Below are 19,154 nucleotides of genomic sequence, written 5' to 3'. Positions count from 1 at the left end.
AACGCTGTCAGGACGTGATAAACGCGAATGGCATGCACACCAAGTGGTAGAAGCTAAGCCAATTAAAGCCTAGTTAGGTATATACACTTGGTGGCGAACTAACGAAAATTACCCTGGAGGAGGGTACAGGCAGGCTTGGGTTAGCCCACTTGCCCCTCGACAACCCCTCGCCTCTCGCCCACTGTGCCGCCACTCGTGCCCTTGCATATCTCATTACGCTTCACAGACAACCACCCGTCGACCCTGTCCACTCGAAATCGCCCTCTGCCATTGCGGGTCAGACCCGTGAGCCCATCCAGACGCTTAAGCTCCCACGGCTCCCCTCCACTCGGGATACACCTGCACTTAGGGGTATAGCAACAAGGCGAGTTCCATGTGGAAAATCTCTGCACATGACCTGACGTGGTGGACCTCATTGATCAAGGGTATTTAAATCATTTTGCCCCGGCATTCCTCTGGAAGCGACGACGATTACTTCACTCCAGTTACACAAGATTGAGCCCACTTTCGACATTTCAGCATAAACACGAAGGCGTTGTCCAATTAGCGCAACTTCGATTCGGAATATCAAGAACCATAATCACCTCATCCTCCATAATGGCACCGTCGGCAACCAACGGCGATGGCGTCAACGGCATCACCAGGGTAAATGGGCAGACGACTGGCACTCAGTTGAAAGCGACGGCTCCGGCGTTCCACCCGGCTGGCACGCCCGATCGATCAAGGTACCATGCGTCGACTTCCGATGAAGCCATCCACGCTGAGCATGAATACGCCGCTCACAACTACCACCCTCTACCGGTTGTCTTTGCTCGAGCGCTGGGAACCACGGTATGGGATCCAGAAGGCCGACAATATCTGGATTTCCTTTCCGCGTATTCTGCCGTGAACCAGGGCCATTGCCACCCAGAACTCGTCAAAGCCTTGGTCGAACAAGCATCCACGCTCACCCTGAGCTCGAGGGCATTCTACAATGACGTATTCCCCCGGTTTGCAGAATTCGTCACCAAGTATTTCAACTTCGACATGGTGTTGCCAATGAACACCGGTGCTGAGGCCGTGGAAACAGCAGTCAAGATCGCCAGGAAATGGGGATATAAGTCCAAAGGCATACCACATGACGAGGCAATCGTGCTCAGTGTGGGGGAAAATTTCCATGGACGGACGTTCTCGGCCATCTCCATGTCCACTGACCCTGAATCCCGCGACAACTATGGTCCCTACCTACCCGGCGTCGGTAGCATCTCTCCAGCCACGGGTAAAGTTATTCCATACAATGACATCCCGGCTGTCCGTGCCGCATTCGAATCCCACGGCGACAAGATTGCCGGGTTCCTCGTTGAACCGATCCAGGGGGAAGCCGGTATTGTGGTTCCCGACGACAGCTATCTGGCGGAGCTTCGCGCACTGTGCGATAAATATAACGTGCTGCTCATCTGCGACGAGATTCAAACAGGTATCGCGCGGACGGGGAAACTTCTCTGCCACGAATGGGCCGGAATAAAACCAGACCTTGTTCTGTTGGGTAAAGCCATCTCCGGCGGAATGTATCCCGTCTCCTGCGTCCTCGGCCGCAAAGACGTCATGCTCACCATCGAACCCGGTACACACGGGTCCACGTACGGCGGCAACCCGCTTGGTTGTGCCGTCGCGATCCGTGCCCTTGAGGTCGTCCGTGAAGAGAAGATGACTGAACGGGCAGAGAAGCTCGGACATGTTTTCCGCGATGGATTGAGGGATCTGAATTCGGATTTGATCAAGACAGTCAGGGGTAAGGGCCTGCTGAACGCGATTGTGATCGATGAGGAAAAGACAAACGGACACAGTGCGTGGGATCTGTGTATGTTGATGAAGGAGAAGGGATTATTGGTAAGTTTTCCCAATTCTCTAGGTCATAGCCGTTCTAACCGTGCACAACAGGCAAAACCCACGCACCAGAACATCATTCGTCTTGCTCCGCCGCTAGTCATTACAGAAGATGAGATCAAGCGTGCTTTGGCCATCATTGCGGAGGCAGTGGCGGAACTTCCGAACTTGAAGGGAGAGAAAGAGAAGCAGGTCCTTCCAGAGGGTGAGAAGAATGTTCACATTGGTGTGGACAATTAAGTTGAACTCTCTTGATGGAGTGGACTCGCCGCATAAGAGGGGTATGAACCGCATGGAGGGTGCGATGTATCAAATACTAACGAGTCACGGAGTAATGACGCTCACTAGAGACATGAGACATGGGTCTGTGTTTGCAAAGAGGTGGCATTGACAGTCAGCTCTTTTCCAGCCAGGGGAATTTCATTTTTAGGTTGACAGGTCAATGGTCTTCCAGTTTTGAGTATTGCTGCATGGGTGTTTGGGATTGTTCAACCTTGTGTGAACAAAAAAGGGTACTTGGGACGAAAGTTGAAGCTGGTTGGGCAACGAGTCAGTCATGAATCGAAGCGTTGACCTGGATAGACCTGTCTGTACCTATTGCCCGACGCTACTCCTATCTACCGCCGATGGTTTGCTTGTCAAGCTACCAGATTCCCTTGCCCATGTGGGCCCGCCGTCTCTTTTTCCCACTCTGTCTTCCGCAAAGATCTGACCGACGTACTTCAGGTCCTGTGCGATCTGGGGCTTCTCCTGATGTTCTACTCGGGAGAGGCCGGTTGTTTGACCGCTGGGAGGTTGAGATACAGCGAGCAGCTCGGAGGCCACTGCGTCGACTCTCGACACCGAGCCATCTGTTGACGATGGATTTGCGAGGATGGACCACTTTCTCCGTGTGCTGCTCACATGGCTTCTCTTATGTGGGGTGACATGACGGACGAGGCCCGAACTCAGGCCGTGCCACGGTTGGGCTCGCGAGTCCTCGGCCATGAATCGTTGCACTGGCGAGAGGTCCGGCGGTGTCGTCTCTTCGACCGCGTCGACTCTGGCTCGTGTGGTGTTCTGGAAAGTCAGCCCCTCCAGGGAGGTCGCGCTCCGTGTCGTCTTTGCGTGGCTCATGGAGTTAGCCGGATATGAAAAGAGCAGTGTGCAGGGGTCAAGAAGAGGTCTCTGTGGCAATGGAAGAGGCTCGGATTATCGCACTGGGGAAAGCATTCGACCTCTTTTTCCTATCCGCCGGTCGATGGGTCAGGAAAGACCCCCCGTCTTATATGCTGCTTTCCCACCGTCAGTATATGGTACTCCGGTCATTCCCATTGCGCCCTGAAACTTTTTCTCGCCCTCTCCCCTCGTGGTCGGTTGTCCAGGGCTACGACCAACGAAATGGTAGTCAATCTTTGGATATCGACAGTGGCCTCATCCACGCCATTGCTCTGCCGGCCCTGGTCACATTATATGGTGTGTATTGTCGGCCTCAGTGCAGGTGAGATGTCTGTCTGCGTCAACCGATGCATACCTCCACTAAACGCGCTCAGCGCCCGCTGCGGGGCCGAGGAGAGCTGGGAAACCCCTTTCGCAAAAGTATTCCTCTCTTTCTCCTTCCTTGGAGTCATTCTCTGTGGAAGATGAAGGAGGTCATTGCCCAATATTCTAGGCCAGACTGGTCGGTAATTTCGCAATCCACCCTATCTTTAGTAGAGAAGAAAGTCCCTTCATAGTGGTCAGACACATCGCGACACTGGCACATACTGTCGTGTGCATACTTCAGCCTCATGTGGATTCAGAGGCCGCACTTGTCGGATTTCATTGGTGGCCCCAACTAGCCCGATTGTCTGCCCTCGTTCTCATCCTTGACTCCGGCTCTTCAACCCGCTGCATGAAGGTCCGGATGGACGATTGGATCTCGATGCTGGCCCACGTAGCTAGGGTGGGTCAATGCACTGATGAGGTTCGAGGATAAGAGGCGACGCTAGATTGATTGGTCTGGGTGAAAGGCCCCAGGGGATCTGGCTGGCATGGCTGGTCACAGATGGAGGAAGGAGGTGTGATTAGGCTGTGCGCAGTGCCTCGACTTGGGGCGCAGCTGGTTTAAATTCCCCGCCCTTCCCAGTGCTCATGGTGTGTGACCCTCGTCTTCAACCTCTGAATATTCATCGACACTTGACAGCACAAAGAACTTGTCCATCGTGGGCGTCAAGTCCAGACTCGAAGGCATTCTAATCTCCTTCCTCGCACAGCTGAGGTCTCATACTGACATTTCCGTGCACCAGGAGTCCTGCCAATCCACCAGGGTGACGGCGTTGCGCGGAGACTGTACGTCTTCGCGCAACCGTCATCCGCAACAATCACTATGATTACCGAATAAATGACGGTGTTCGCGAACCACGTCAGGAACGCCATGCTCTGCGAGGCGATGCAGTTGAACCCCTCAGTGACGCCCCTTTACCAGCAACCTTCACCTTCCTTTCGACGTCCTCCACCTCTCGTCCCAACCCAGGCCACGACGATGATGAATTCTCCAAGGTGTTCGACGAGTTCATCGATCAGAAGTTTTTGGCCAACGATCCTTGCATGACTTGCCAAGGCACTCCTGGAATTTCCTGTCTTTGTGACCTCCCTGATTCAGCACTGCTTGATCGCAACGACTCCCCGTCCTATGCTTGGAATGAACCCACAGCAACACCCTCCTCCACCATGTCCCACAACGGAAATAGAGACGCCTCGCCCTCCGCTTTACAAGGCCAGCCTAGCAAAAGCGGAAGGGACTTTCAAATTTCATCGACGCGTCGTCTCGGGCCTGCCCAGCTAGCAGTGGATATCTCCTCCGGTCTGTCGTTGCCCGAGCTCAGAAGAGCTGAGGGTAGTCTACTGACCATTCCACCAGTGAGCCTGAGTACACCCTCGGTTCTCAGATGTCCACATTGTAATCAATGCTATGGCTCGAGCCCACTCCAGGCTCGACGTTTCCGGTGAGCATGAAAACTCTACAACAATGACGCTTTCGTCTCTGACGGACTGCAGGGACCATGTTGAAAAACACAAGACCCAAAGGTGTAACTTTCGAGGCTGTGGGGTCTTCCTGAAGAACGATGCACGGACGCTCGAACGTCATCGGAGGACAGCTCATGCCGCTCAAGCACAGGTCCAAGACACATTCAGGTGTGCGTGCGGGAAGTGGTACAGACGGAAGGACCATCTCATACGACACTGCAAGACGTGCCGCAGCAGTCGATAAAGTACGGCGATGAAGTGGCAGGTGTGGGTTAATGGAAACAGACCATGGGGTCATTCGAGTGTGGGCACTCATCGCCTTCGACTATGGATCACCGCCGTGATTCGCGAACATCATCATTACGGATAGTCATTTCTTTTCTCTTTCTTTTATTTGGAGCCTTGCTTTACGTCAGTGCTTACGTCACAGTATTACTTTGTCTGTTTCTCATATAGCGTTGATTGTCCGACGAGGCATGGGACGATGGAAGGTGCCATAGGTTGACAGATTGGAAAATGGAGAATGGCAACTCTTTTGTAAACGATGACCTCAAGTTGAACGTTCCCAGGAAACGTTTCGGGCGGGATATTCGTAGTCTCTCGCCCACTACTAGACGTCGCCATAGACTCCAAATTATCCAGGTCCAGGTTTAAGGCATGGCCTTTATAACAACAAACAAATTCCTAGCGGCCTTCAGATTCATGCAATGTCCACTTCCCGGAATTCAAAAACAGTAGTCGTTTCGACCGCTGGCCGACATCGAAGTCCACACTAAATACCAGCTTCCTCTCCGCCCAGTGATCCTTGCCCGTGACCTCTTTGAGCAGTTCGCAAATCGTACACTTCTGGATTTCCGCAAATAGAGGAATAAAATCAGCTATGGACTCGCCCCCGTCCCACAGCAACACGTATCTGTGAGAAAAGGAACCGTCCAGGTTCGTCCAGAAGGACGAGGAGATCAGGCAGGCTCCGCCGTACCTGTATCCGTTATAGACACGACTAAGGGGGTTCGCTGGCCGTTCGTCTCCTCCTTGTTTGCCACCATCCAAAACCTCGACAGCCGGCCCCGGTATCAACAGCTGGACCGGGGCTTTTCGTGGTAGGAACGTAGCCGTGGGGGGTAAAGACAATCTATGGAGTTGACGCCGGTACCTTTGGATCTTCCTCCACCGAGCTTTTCCTGCTTGTTTCCTTATTATTGCCTTGTCTTGCTGGCTGATTTCCACGTCGGAGGACGCTTCGGCTTCTTCGAACAAATCCCAAAAAGGAGTCGGCGATGCATCTCCCATGCTTCCAACGTGGTCGTGATTCTGTGCCTCATCACTCACTGGGTGATCGTCTTCATTGAGCATCGGGCTTGACCCAACCCTCGTCACGGTCGACTCTGGAAAGGTGCCGTTGGTGCAGTTCCCGTCAGGCAGGGGATCAGTGTCGGTCAGGCAACATCGACTTCTCAACCCGCTGGCCGAACTGACACTAGCTTCCTCGATTCTCGCGGTAAGCATGTCAATTTCCTGGTACAGAGGGAAGACACCACTGGGTCCCAACCATTCAGCCTCTATGGCCCGATGCCGGGATGCAATGTCACTGCCAACAACCTCTGGCTCGTCACAGTGGCGGACCACCCACATCATGCCATGCTCTTCAAGCACACATATAAAGGACGACGACGATTTCAGCCTCTTGAGATGTTTCTGTCGGTGTCTGCGCAATTTCGGTGTACAATCCCTAGAGTTAATGGCCTTGGCCACGTATTTCTTGTCGCTGGAACCGAGGGCCGCGAGCAGGTACAGATCTCCGTGGCTCTCGCTGCGGATAAACCTGACAATCTGGTAGTCAGGACTGAGGCGAACGTTCTCGAATGAATTGTTTGGGCTCTGCGACGCATGATCCGAGTCTTGCTCGAACACGCTTGATGCAGAGGTGAAGTCGGATCCCATCCGCCGCGTGACTGAAGCCCCTTTTGACACTTCCGTCATCTCCGCAATTGCGACGGCGCACAGCTCGGCTATATCAATGACATCGACAAGAGAGTTAGAGCACCCCACAATGATTCACAATGTGATGATGCTCTATAGGGTTGCTGTGGTCTGTATCAGGCTGAAGCGCTCCGACTCTGTGCTAAATTGGGGCCACCAATCAAATAAATGAATGACTCGCTCACCGGGCAACCGTCAGTCATGATCAGCCAACCGTCTGCAGCCTCACGTATCAGTATGACCGTGCAGCAACTCGGATATACTTTCTACGTCGCAGCTTCAAGGTCGTTGCCAGAGAGAGCACGAAGAAACCATTGCTCGACAAGTCCTCTCCCCTGAACCAGCGCCAACTCATTGTTGAGCGAGTGCACTGACAAAGGTGTCTCTGTCGAGATGTTCATCCTTCGACCACCCCACTGCGCCGTTCCTATTCGCCGAGCTCTCGAGTTTCATGACCTACCTGTGCTGTGGAACGAGTATAGGGGAGTCCCGCGTATCGTTGAGAGTCCTCCACTCGATACCTCGGTCGAGTGCCTAGGCAGATCAAACCCATCGCCATCGTTTGTCGACACTGATAGACAATCAGTATCATACAGCTCTCCGCAGGCCTGCTCTTTTCGCCCGTATGATAGAACACAAGGAGGATCCAAGAAGGGAAAAAAAAAAAGATCACAGCACCCAAAGTGCTGGGGAAACTGCCGGATATACCTACAGTAATACCTGGTCGACTGAGCCTCGGCTTGATTGAGATCGGTTCGAACCGAGCCTCGAGATGGAGGTCTCTTCCTAGTCAGGTATGAACAAGACGTCCATATCGCTACCTGTATCATCTACAAGGCACTCAAATTACTTGGAATGAAAAAGAAAATCAAGGAGCCCAGTTATGGGTGAGCAAAGGCCGCTTTAGCTCTTGGCTGAGCACTCCTTGGACAAGAGACCGGGCCGTGGGGGTCAGTGAAAAAAAGGCCGAGATGAGCCGCAGGTCTAGGTATGTACCTCGTACTTGGAATCGATTGCCACGACCACTGGATCGGACCCTGGCGGGCGACCCTTTTGGCAATGTGACTTCTCCAACCTCCTTCCGGGGGGGTGTGCTGGTCGCGTTATTGCTACAACGGGTGATGATTTAACGTGTCTTTCCGTGGACGACTCGCTGGTTGGCACTGCAAAGAGGAAGAAGGCCACATCGGCGTTGAAAATCGGGTCAACCAGGCTCTTGACCACAGGACCTCTTTCACCAATGAGTGCCCGAATGATTTTCACGTTCCAGATCCGTTAAGATTTATTGCACCGATGTCTTGTTTCTAGTGGAAAGCTTTGACGAAGAACAAGAAGAGATTATCACGAGGGAGATGCTGCCAAGCTGGAATTGGCAGATTCCTGGCTGCCGTGGAGGACGGGACGATTCTGGGTCCACCATCACACCAGAAGAAACATGGGTCACTCGACGCTCAGAGAGGGCCACATTGGCTGCAACCTCAGCCTTCCAGAACAAAAAACAGAGCTCTAGGCTCGATCTGCCAACGAGAGAACTCCTCGACATGACAACTCCCAAGATTTCTGAACATGCACGATGCGAGGTCGGGTGTCTTAGCGACGACCTGGAGTTACTCGTGGACTTCCTTGGCCCTGGCTAGTCGACGCCCGTCGCAGAGGTCGTCGGTTGTTTTGAGATTGCTGTGGCCCAGAGAACTTCCTCCTGGTCAATGCTCATGGCAGAATCTCAACTTTCTTTTTCTCGAAATTCGAAACAGCGAGATGAGAAAACGTGGACCGTCCTCGTGAGAGATATGGCATCGAACTGCGAACGTCGACTCCCAACGACTGATATACTTCCAAAAGTCTCAATTGCTGACGAGCAACGGAACCCCCACTTGGCCACGCTTGGAGTTGCCGCACTGGGTCTGTATCGAATTGACGATTCTCCAAAGGTTCCGGACAACAATGTCTAACCAGCTTGAGTAGGGGCTTTGGGGCAGTCACCGTCGCACCTGCTGACACTGAGATCAAACTACGACTGCATCAAGCAAGGGCAGGCGGCTCAACTTGGTCTCCATTACCGAACAGATCTCACGGCAGCAGCAAATTCGACGCGCAACTCTCACAAGAGAGCTGAAAAGAACCGTAGAGATCGTCTAGCGCTCGCAATGCAAGAGCTTGTCATGCTACTTCCACAAAAGCCCTCGACCTCGGGCTCGTCGGGCAATCAACGTGGTGGCAAAGCCGAGACCGTCGAGATCGCCGTGCAATACATCAAACAGTTACAGGAAGAAGTCAATGCCTTGAAGCGCCTTACTCTGTCACCTTCCGTATCAAAGACGTGTCTTCATGAGAACACCACCGCACAAGATCAATAAAAAGGTGTTTGCCACTGCTGCTGGATCATGTTGTCAGATGTTGCCCCTCGGATGAAAGCCCATAAACGTCAAAATGTGGCATTCGTGACTGAAAATCCATAGAAAACAGCAGGTGACTGACAAACTCACCATCATACCACGAGGCGGACGAGTATTTTACAGACTACCACAGACGGGGTTCGCACATCATCGCCCATGCTTCACGTGCTGTGATTTGAGTAAGTCAGCGTGGTCTCCTTGTCCAAACCATCAAGAGGTGGCTTGGTTGGTCAAGCGTGCTTGGAAATAACCGGGACTCGGCAGCGTAGCTTGACTCCAGACCGATCCTAGTCGCTACCCGATGTCGAGATTCTTTCAACGTGCCGACGACATTCAAAGGCGACTGGCTCTCGTATTTGAATCGAGATGATCATGTCCGGACACAAGAGTCGAATTTTGCAGCCCAGAAACCACTCATTGTATCCGATTGAAGGGGGAGACTTCCCGCCCAGCAGACGAAGGCTTGGAAGCAGAGAAATTCGCCAGGCTGGTGCTCGGCAAGCTGGATTGTCTGCGCACATCTGATATCAGGGGACGTATACTTTTCTCAGATTAACCCATTTTTATATCCGCACTTTGGGCACGTTCTGGACATGGAGCTTACAATTGGCTCTCAACGAGTCCATTCCAAGGCTTTGCCAAGAGACCTGTTCCGCCCCACCATCTTCTTGGCGGCGGGATTCCTTGGCATTTACACCTCCATCAGAGTTCCAGGGAGGCTACTCCTTCCCACGGGCATCGTGACGCTTGCTTGTTAGGTACCTATACGACTCCCAGCGTGGCCTTATCCCCTTGGCACCGTGGTCCGGAGGGACCTTGGCGAATAAAATGCGGGCTCCCAAGGCTAAGTCATTGTCACCTTGTGGTAGCTTTCTTCTTCTTACGACGAGCAGATCTTTTTGTGAGTACGGTGATAAAAAGACTGACGGTCCGCCCTCTCCTCCCTCTCTTTCGACTCCCACAAGCTTGGACACTCCCTATTCGATCTTGGACAGAAACGGGTTCTAGAACAGGATGGTTCTCCACCAGTTCGACTACATTTTTGCCATTGGCACCATCTTTGCTTTCCTCGATGCATGGAACATTGGTGCCAACGATGTCGCCAACTCGTTTGCGACGTCGGTGTCGTCCCGATCCCTGACTTACCTCCAAGCTATGGCCATTGCCTCAGTCATGGAGTTTGCTGGCAGGTACGGAAGATCCTGAAACGCTTCCCCACGCTGGACATCGGGAACTTATACGTGAGAACAGTGTCGCTGTCGGAGCCCGCGTGGCAGACACCATCCGAACCAAGATTGTTTCCCCAGACTTGTTTGAGGAAACCCCCACCATCCTCATGTTGGGCATGACGTGCGCCGTCATCGGGTCTTCCGTCTACCTCACGATTGCCACCAAACTTGGTTTGCCTGTCTCGACGACTCATGTAAGCTTCGTCCGCTTCCACTCCACGTCTCTGTGCATCACTTCCATTCGATGCTCTGTTCAGGGGAGTTGGCTAACGCTTTGATCTACCGAGACAATAGTCAATCATGGGTGGTGTTATTGGCATGGGTATTGCCTCTGTTGGCGCGGGCGATATCACCTGGTGGGGTGGAGACGTCAACTCGGGAGTTGTTTCAGTCTTTTTGGCCTGGATCATCGCCCCGTTCTGCTCTGGAGCCTTTGCGGCCATCACTTTCCTCATCACCAAATATGTGGTCATGCTCCGCCAGAATCCTCTCATGAAGGCGCTGGTTTCAATCCCCATCTACTTTGGTATCACGTCCGGCCTCATCACCAGTAAGTCTTCCTGGGGACGGTACGGCTTCGGAACCTTGCATATGCTGACCTTGATCCTTTCTAGTGCTTATCGTCTGGAAGGGCGGTTCCACACGTATCCATCTCAGTAATCCTGAGACCATCGGTGTGATCTTCGGGGTTGGTGCTGCGGTCGCCCTGTTGGTCGCCGTGTTTTTCTGCCCCTGGCTCTATCGGGTCTTGCTCAGGGACGACTGGGAGCTCCAATGGTACCACGTTTTCCTCGGGCCTCTCCTCCTCCGACGCCCGGATCCTGCCCCGGCACCAGAGGGATACCAGGCTGTCAGGGATTACTACCGCGGACACAAGACCATGGACGAGTTGAAGGCGTACCGCGAGGCACAAGCCCACGCTCATCCCAAAGACGAAGAACAACTGGTCCACGGTTCGGAGAAGGGTGTTCCCGTCAGCGAGAACGGGAAAGCCTCCTCGGAGGAGAGCCACGTCCCCGAAAAGAACCCAGATATGCCCCAGATCATTGGCCCCCGACCCGAAGGAGGTGCCTTTTCTCCCGCCGTTCTGTTCTGGCAATTCAAGCGCGTCTTCTTCCGCGGCGTGGAACAAGATATTATCGCCCAGCAGAAGAAGGCCAGCATCCTCAGCGGCGACATCGAGGCCACCCACGCCTATGTCGAGCACTATGACAACAAGGCCGAGTATCTGTATTCGTTCCTGCAGGTGCTGACCGCCTCGGCCGCCTCCTTCACCCACGGCGCCAACGACGTCTCCAACGCCATCGGACCCTACAGCACCATCTACCAGATCTGGCGGACCAACGAGCTGGGCAGCAAGGTCCCCGTGCCGTACTGGATCCTGGTCTTTGGCGGTGCGGCCATCGTCATCGGTCTGTGGACCTACGGCTACAACATCATGCGCAACCTGGGCAACCGCATCACCCTGCACTCTCCGTCGCGCGGGTTCTGCATGGAACTGGGCGCCGCCGTCACCGTCATCATGGCCACCCGACTGAGTACGTGTTCGCTACTACCCTCTCTCCTTCCCTCCATTCCTCTCGCCGACTTGCCAGACAAAAGGCTAACTCTTTTTTCTCACGCACAGAACTCCCCGTCTCCACCACCCAGTGCATCACCGGCGCCACCGTCGGCGTCGGCCTCTGCGCCGGAACCTGGCGAACCATCAACTGGCGCATGGTCCTCTGGATCTACGGCGGTTGGATCATTACCGTACGTCCCCTCCGTCCCCACTTCTTTTTTCTTTGTGAGAGAAAAGAAAAGTCCCTCCACTCGCAATGCTCTTTGGATAAGTCGACATGTACTGACAATCATATGTGTCTCAGTTGCCCCTCACCGGCATCATCTCGGGCTGTCTGATGGGCATCATCATCAACGCTCCCCGGTGGGGATTGCCGGTGGTGTAAACGGACCGTCGGGTCTGGTTTGTTTGGCTGGCTGGCTTGCTTGTAAGGCCTGGTGGGTGGGTCGTTCGTTTCACACGCGGAACTATGTATGTTACCATCATGCATCATATGTCCTGTGGAACCAACACCTGTTCGTCCAAGACTCGCGGGCATGTGTCACAAGTCACTGCCACAACGAAATGGATTACATACAGACTTCTTGACTCAGTCTCAGTCCCAGTCTCAGTCCTTCGTTGTCGAACCGGCCTTGCGCTTGTTGTGCTCGTGCGTGTGTGTTACGGTTGGAGCGAAAGAAGGGAATTTCATTTCAATTATGATGCTGTGTTTCTTTAATTTAGAGAGAGTAGATATATACATTGACATTTACATATACATATATACACTATGTATCTATGTGTGTATGTCTCTGTATGTATAAAAAGCCGGGAATGTGCTACATTGTGTCTGTTCATTTGGTATACGAATAATCTAGAGCGAGCAAGCGACATCACCGGTTGATTACCTTAGGTACCTATCCATCCGGAGGCGCCGTGAACCAGAGGAGCTCGCAAAAGCACTCTGCGGGGACGGAGCGACCGTGCACTATCCGACGACGCATTGGGTCTGCATCGATCTGCAATTCCGCATCGAGTCCCCATCCGGAGTGTATATGGCGGTCAACCATCTCGGGCATCTCCAGCGACGTGAAAAGAAGTCTCTCGGCATCATTCTGCACCCGGGGCGCCAGTCGGTGAAACGCCGCCAACATGCGTACGACCCCGATCCAGACCTGGGCGTACCTCTCGCCAATCGAGGCCGAGACGCTCAGCCGGACCAAGAACCACATCAGGTGGACAGGCGATATCGACGCGTCGTCGCGGGCTTCTTCGAGGTGCTGGCTGATGGCGTCGATGCACGAATCAGTCGCCGGGTCAAAATCTCCGTGCTGCATGAGTGCCGATGTGAGGAACAAAATGACTGCTAGGCGGCAGTTCCGTTCCGTTGGATGTTCCGAGGTTGGTGTCTGAAGCAGCTTCTTCATGGTCGAGGCTTGAAACGCCTTGATTCTCCTCAAGTCGGTCAAGCGATCCATCTCTGCCTCGGAGGTGGGTAAAAGATCCACCAGGGCTTTCTGACGACTTCGAAGCAGGTCATTGAGATCCCTAAGTCCGGCCTCTAGATCTGGAGCGAAGTCGAACCCCGTCAGAGGTCCGGGCAGGGCCACGAAGGTCCAAACGAGCTTTGTGAACATGAGATAGTCGCCCACAAACGAAGACAGGCCACCGTGTAACGATATCATCTCCCTGAACGCCAGCCAGTGTGAGGCACCGTCGGCCCCTTCCATACACTTGAGGCTGCAGAGAAGGGCCGTGCCCAGAATGACACCCGTGCTGGGAGTGTGTAGGTTGGACCTGACACTTCGCAGAAGCTGGTTCTCGTATTCCAGCGGAGCTTGTATCCCCTGCAGGGCTGACCGATGAGTTGCGGCATCGAACAACATGGCCCGGAAAGACACCTCGTCACGGGAGTAGAGCTGGAACAGGTCTCTCACGGCATTTGCGTCGCCCATGTGTTTCCATCGTGCTCTGTACAGCTCCGGCATCACAGTGGTATCTGGGACGGATTTAACACCGAGCGCTGATCAGATACCAGTAGTACTAAGTACTTACAGTGATGAAAGAGACATCTGTCCGAGGCCGTTTGGAGAGGGAGATGGACGGTCGGTGGACAGGCAGCCCTGAGCGCGACATCGATGGGCCATTTGAATTGGTCGAAGCGCAGATCTGTGTGGGAAACGGCGAGGTTTGAGAGATGGACTTTTCTGCGCTGACGCTTCATCCGGTGCAACTCCCTTGCAAGATGCGCCCGGGACTTGTGGCGCTTCTCGGGGTCATTCTCGTCGACAAAGTGGAAGCGTGGAAGAGGCTTTTTCTCTGCGGCCATCTGGGAGGAGAATGTTGCAGTAGACGGACAGAAGTGCCACGGGGAGCACAGACATGTGTGTGCTGGACCACCGCCATTATGTATGTAGGACTTGTAGTCAGCGGGATGAAGTCTAGAAGCCTCGGGTGCACGAATGGCAAGATGCTGACTGATGTTCCAATCTCACGGCAACTGACAGCGGGTTCGGTGCAATTATTGCACGTGACCTCATATACACCCCATTTGGCTGTTAGGTGCTGCTGCTTTGAGAGAGGGACAACGGATCTGCTTGAATCTGTCAATGTGCTGCTGACTAATATAGGTTGTAGACTGCCGTTTTGGGACATGCCCGAGTGTCCACCCAGCACTCACTATTCCCAGCAAAGTGAGTGAGTGCTTGAGAGGAGAAAGAGACGCGGGGATCAGTAGACACTACTAAGTCGTATGCACTGGACTGGCCATGACATTAAGTTGGGCTCAGGTGGGTCGAGAGGTTCGGGGAATCATGTTATACTCCAAGTTACTTGTCCGGCGATTGTCCGATAAAGTACGACGTACGAGGTACAAGGAGATGTCCTACACTTGATAGCCTGGTCACACGCACGGCAGTTTAGCACTTACTTATAGACGAGATAGTATTAGGATATCTAAGTACTTTCGTAGTATTCTGCTCCTTTCGGTTCTTGTAGTACTTACTTAGTAGTACTATATTTTGTTCCTACCTGCAAGCACCATGGCAGCGACGTGGCAGGAGACGGCAGCGGTGGGCAGACACCCGCATATGAAATGTAGACCTGCTGACTTGCGGCAAGGCCTACCAAGCTGCTCTCAAGGCCAAAATCCCGCCTGAATGGCTCCTTCCCCAGGATTTCTTGTCCAGCGGGAAGCCACGCAACATCATGCCCTTGTTCAAGACATGTGGTGTCCTCTCGTCCCACGAACTCGACATTACCGAGGTCGAAGACGCCGTGACGCTCTTGGAGAAACTTCACTCGAGGACGTGGTCGGCCGTCGAGGTGACCGTGGCCTTTTGCAAACGCGCGGCCGTCGCCCAACAACTGATCAATTGTCTGATGGACATTGACTTTTCAGGAGCCATTCAACGAGCCAAGGAACTGGATAAACATCTCGCCACCAAGGGGGAATTGGTCGGTCCGTTGCATGGGATGCCTGTGAGTTTGAAGGTAAGGCGACGAAGAAACATTGACGGTAGGATCGTGCTGTCATGGTTGCTGACATGCTCTTGGTAGGACCTCACTCACGTCAAAGGCATGAAGTACACATTGGGCATGGTGGCGTTGGCCGACGAGGTCTCGGACCATGATGCTGTGGTGGTCCAAACCCTGCGTGCGGCTGGTGCAGTCATCTATTGTAAGACAACCATGCCTCAGACTGGAATGGTAGGTTCAAAGTGGCAATGAATACCCACATACACACGGTTCACTCGTTCCCTTCAGGCTCTGGAAACCACGACAAACCTCTACGGCCGCACACTGAACCCTTTCAACACCGACCTTGTCTCTGGCGGCTCTTCTGGTGGCGAAGGAGCCCTCAATGGCTGCTTGGGAGCCCCGATTGGCGTGGCCACAGACATTGGAGGCTCCATTCGTGCGCCAGCCTCGTTCAATGGCCTCTACGGCATCCGACCAACGTCCCGACGATTCAGTTATCTCGGAAACGCCCCCTTCACCGGTCAGACAGCCATTCTGTCAAGCATTGGGCCCGTGGGACGGAGTCTTCGAGACATTGAGATGATGTTGCGCGTGTGGAACAACCACGAGCCCTGGCTTTATGATCCCGTGGTCATGACGAAGAAGTGGGCAACCAACATCGGAGTCCCTGCGAAAGCGACGATAGGCGTTATGTTCTGGGACGAGGTTGTCATGCCACATCCTCCTGTCCAGCGGGCCTTGAAGATGGCCGTGGACAAGCTTAAACACGCAGGACATGAAGGTGGGAATGAATTTTTCTAGTTTCCCTATTTCCCAAAGCTGACACTCATTTTCCCGCAGTCGTCGAGTTCAAACCATACAAGCATAAAGACGCCTGGGATCTGGCGGTAAGGGACATACATCTCTCTACGCCTTCAAGTTGTGGCTTTCGGCTTTCGATTTGTCAATGCTAGAGCTGACATCCCACGTTTAGTTCAAGCAATACTATCCCACAGGAGGCAAAGAGATCAAAGCCACACTAGCTCGGGCGGGAGAAGAGCCCATCCCTTCGGTAGCCAAGTTTCTGGCACGAGCCCGCCAGCTGACGGTTGAAGAGTTGTTGCAATGTGCCACGTAATGCTCCTCTCCACCTGACAATGGATCAGTACTAAGTAACCCGTCAATGCAGGGAGCAACGACAATACCAAATAGAGTATCTCAATCACTGGAGAGCGACTTCGAGCCAGACATCCACCGGAAAACCGATTGACGCGCTCCTCACACCGTCGATGGCTTCGGCGTCGTTTCCCCACGATTACTTACCGTGAGATCTCCTTTCCCTTGTGCCTTTTCTTCTGCATCACGCGCATCCTAAACAGAGTTCTCGCCTAGGTGGTGGGGTTATCTCGCACAATGGAACCTCCTCGACTACCCCTCGGTCATCCTGCCCGTATCGCACGTCCAACCCAGCGATGCAAAAGACACCACCTACCAGCCCGTCAACGAGTTGGACCAGGAGACCTATGATCTTTACGACCCTGTCCTGTTCGAGGGTGCCCCGATCTCCCTTCAACTTGTCGGCAGGAGTCTATGTGAAGAAGAGCTGTTGGCTGTGGCAATGGCAGTAGACAGTGCGATAAAGGCTTAAATCGAGCGCGTTCACGAGGCTGAGGCCTCTGAACGAATATGAAGATAAACACTACATGATTAAAGAAAAAGCCCTCGCAAGCGAGACTCGACCTGGCACTGGTTGAAATCTAGTGCTGTAGCTTACAGTTGCATACCAATGACGATACTATTTCCTACATGCGTTCCGAAAAGTCATATTCCATAACTTCGCTCTGTAGAATACTTACCTAGTAGGATGATCTGTGGTCCACCGAGTGTGGTTGATAGCTGGCAGGAACAGCAGGAATTTTGTTCCCAGCAACGCCTTGTAAAGAATAACGATAATCGACATCACCAGTGAGTGACAAGTCTGTAGCCAGCTGGAGTGTCCTATGAGGGTTGTCCTTTCCTTGAAACGCATCACCAGAATCGCCCAAAACGGAAATACCCAAAACAGCACAAGACGGACCCACGTGACAGATTCTAGTATCACTACTACATAGCACCGGTACGACGGGTAAGAGGAGCAGTGTTTTTCTTTCACTACTCCAGGCTTACGAGGACTGCAAGTAGGTAGGTAGGTACGTATCGCTTTAATCTTTCGTTTCTGATTCCCCCACCTCCGTGTCAAAAAAAGAGTACTGGAAGTAGGAAGATAGCTATACTTCTGGAAATAATGCCTCCCTTCTACGGAAGCCTGTCTGTATACATTCATAGAAAAGGAGTTGCAAAGACCCAACCCAAAACTTTTGTAGGTGACCAGGTCCCCTGGGAAGAGTACCCCAGCGGGATACAAAGCTGGACCATGTAAATGTATAATACACCAGAACGTCCAGTGGCTGTCTTCATCATGCTGTGCTCGGTACACCGACCGGCTCTCATCGCATGAGCAGGCGGGCTCACCTCGCCCATCCAGCTACTTAGGTACTAAGTAAAAATATGATGTGCTGTAACATCAGTGTTGACAGTAGTAGTAGCTAGACAGACAACAAACTCGTGAGACAGTCGAAGAACAAATGGGCCACTCACTTGGGACTGCATCACGTGATTTGGGACAAACGTGACAAATGGTGCAAACTCTCAATCGGTTCATCCTCGGACCTCAACCTCAAGTCTCCAAGCTCCAGCATAATAGATATCCAAAGAGCATCCCCATATGGATACCATCCCCCAGCACCTTTTGTCACGGTGACGGTTTTTCCGTGACCAGCTCCAAGATACTAACTAGCATGAAGTCTCTCCGACGGCCACTGGCCTTCGTGCGGCCAGTCCAGCTCCTCCTCCCCCGAGCCTCACTGCGCACCTTCAGCGCCACCCGCCAGCGCGCGCAGCCTCAGCGTCCCTCGAGCACGACGAGCTCCGCCGCACCAGAGCGACCCGTCAACTTCTACAGCACGCACGGCCGCGCGTTCTTCAAAGCCATCACCCTGGCGTTCCTGACGTACCAGATCGCGTATTGGGCCTGGTTGACCCTGGAGACCGAGTCCCTCAAGGACGAGAAGAACCGGGAAATCAGGTCGCTCGAGCAGGAAGTGAGGTTGTTGGATGAGGGCCGGAAGGCGCACAGGCCTGACTCCTCTTGAGGATCATCCGGATGGGACAGAGACAAGAAAGAATAAAAGTGAATATGAGGGATCTGCGCGAGGGTGGGTAAGTTGGGACAGGATTGAGTGCATACACCGTCGATTGAGTCTCTTGTCAACGGGATAGTGGGCGCGCGACTTCAACGAGAGTACTAGTGTGCCGAGTCGTTCTCCGGATCTGAAGCTGCCAGTTCGCTCCGGAACCCTCGGGGGTTTGGAGCGCAGGCGTCAGGATGATTTGTCAGAGGGCCTCTCTGAATTGATCCGGAAATCTATTCGGACGGCAAGTCCTGCTGTCCAACAACTTGAAGCCCGGAGTCTCCAGCCTCTCTGTGGATCATATCTTTGTCCTGACCACAATATGCTGATGGGGATCCGTTATGACCTGGAAACAAATGTTCGCTAGGTGCAAGAATCACGACGCCGGGCCTCATACCATCCTACCTATGTGCATCCTGTGTCCCGGTCCCGGTCGACCTCTTAAGATTGACTACGGATGGCAATG

At 53.3% G+C, this 19,154-nt stretch overlaps 8 protein-coding genes across 8 annotated transcripts; 5 read left to right on the top strand and 3 right to left on the bottom strand.

The window, feature by feature from the left end:
- Window positions 1-597: 597 nt before the first annotated feature.
- Window positions 598-2,106, top strand: AYO20_11448 (ornithine aminotransferase; the record flags this gene model as incomplete). The annotated part of the gene is made up of 2 exons (XM_022649697.1): window positions 598-1,869; window positions 1,921-2,106. The coding sequence occupies 2 exons, from the start codon at window positions 598-600 to the stop codon at window positions 2,104-2,106; spliced, it is 1,458 nt and encodes a 485-aa protein (XP_022494339.1).
- Window positions 2,107-2,460: 354 nt separating this feature from the next.
- On the bottom strand, window positions 2,461-2,982 carry AYO20_11447 (hypothetical protein; the record flags this gene model as incomplete). The annotated part of the gene is made up of 1 exon (XM_022649696.1): window positions 2,461-2,982. One exon carries the CDS (start codon window positions 2,980-2,982, stop codon window positions 2,461-2,463), a length of 522 nt encoding a protein of 173 aa, XP_022494338.1.
- A 2,556-nt stretch (window positions 2,983-5,538) lies between these two features.
- On the bottom strand, window positions 5,539-6,834 carry AYO20_11446 (dihydroorotate dehydrogenase (fumarate); the record flags this gene model as incomplete). The annotated part of the gene is made up of 1 exon (XM_022649695.1): window positions 5,539-6,834. One exon carries the CDS (start codon window positions 6,832-6,834, stop codon window positions 5,539-5,541), a length of 1,296 nt encoding a protein of 431 aa, XP_022494337.1.
- Window positions 6,835-8,624: 1,790 nt separating this feature from the next.
- On the top strand, window positions 8,625-9,191 carry AYO20_11445 (hypothetical protein; the record flags this gene model as incomplete). Its single annotated transcript, XM_022649694.1, has 2 exons — window positions 8,625-8,736; window positions 8,800-9,191. The coding sequence occupies 2 exons, from the start codon at window positions 8,625-8,627 to the stop codon at window positions 9,189-9,191; spliced, it is 504 nt and encodes a 167-aa protein (XP_022494336.1).
- Window positions 9,192-10,244: 1,053 nt separating this feature from the next.
- AYO20_11444 (hypothetical protein) lies at window positions 10,245-12,405 on the top strand (the record flags this gene model as incomplete). Its single annotated transcript, XM_022649693.1, has 6 exons — window positions 10,245-10,420; window positions 10,482-10,653; window positions 10,754-11,009; window positions 11,074-11,997; window positions 12,087-12,211; window positions 12,325-12,405. The coding sequence occupies 6 exons, from the start codon at window positions 10,245-10,247 to the stop codon at window positions 12,403-12,405; spliced, it is 1,734 nt and encodes a 577-aa protein (XP_022494335.1).
- Window positions 12,406-12,916: 511 nt separating this feature from the next.
- AYO20_11443 (hypothetical protein) lies at window positions 12,917-14,328 on the bottom strand (the record flags this gene model as incomplete). The annotated part of the gene is made up of 2 exons (XM_022649692.1): window positions 12,917-13,998; window positions 14,055-14,328. The coding sequence occupies 2 exons, from the start codon at window positions 14,326-14,328 to the stop codon at window positions 12,917-12,919; spliced, it is 1,356 nt and encodes a 451-aa protein (XP_022494334.1).
- Window positions 14,329-15,040: 712 nt separating this feature from the next.
- AYO20_11442 (hypothetical protein) lies at window positions 15,041-17,106 on the top strand (the record flags this gene model as incomplete). Its single annotated transcript, XM_022649691.1, has 8 exons — window positions 15,041-15,070; window positions 15,120-15,491; window positions 15,558-15,707; window positions 15,765-16,260; window positions 16,320-16,366; window positions 16,453-16,592; window positions 16,648-16,782; window positions 16,851-17,106. 8 exons carry the CDS (start codon window positions 15,041-15,043, stop codon window positions 17,104-17,106), a joined length of 1,626 nt encoding a protein of 541 aa, XP_022494333.1.
- A 1,189-nt stretch (window positions 17,107-18,295) lies between these two features.
- Window positions 18,296-18,649, top strand: AYO20_11441 (hypothetical protein; the record flags this gene model as incomplete). The annotated part of the gene is made up of 1 exon (XM_022649690.1): window positions 18,296-18,649. The coding sequence occupies one exon, from the start codon at window positions 18,296-18,298 to the stop codon at window positions 18,647-18,649; it is 354 nt and encodes a 117-aa protein (XP_022494332.1).
- Between the last annotated feature and the right edge of the window lie 505 nt (window positions 18,650-19,154).

The sequence above is a fragment of the Fonsecaea nubica genome, assembly GCF_001646965.1.
Source record: "Fonsecaea nubica strain CBS 269.64 chromosome Unknown Scaff155, whole genome shotgun sequence".
Classification (NCBI taxonomy): Eukaryota; Fungi; Ascomycota; class Eurotiomycetes; order Chaetothyriales; family Herpotrichiellaceae; genus Fonsecaea; species Fonsecaea nubica.
Note: the sequence above shows the minus strand (reverse complement) of the source record. Positions and strands in the feature narration are given on the sequence as shown.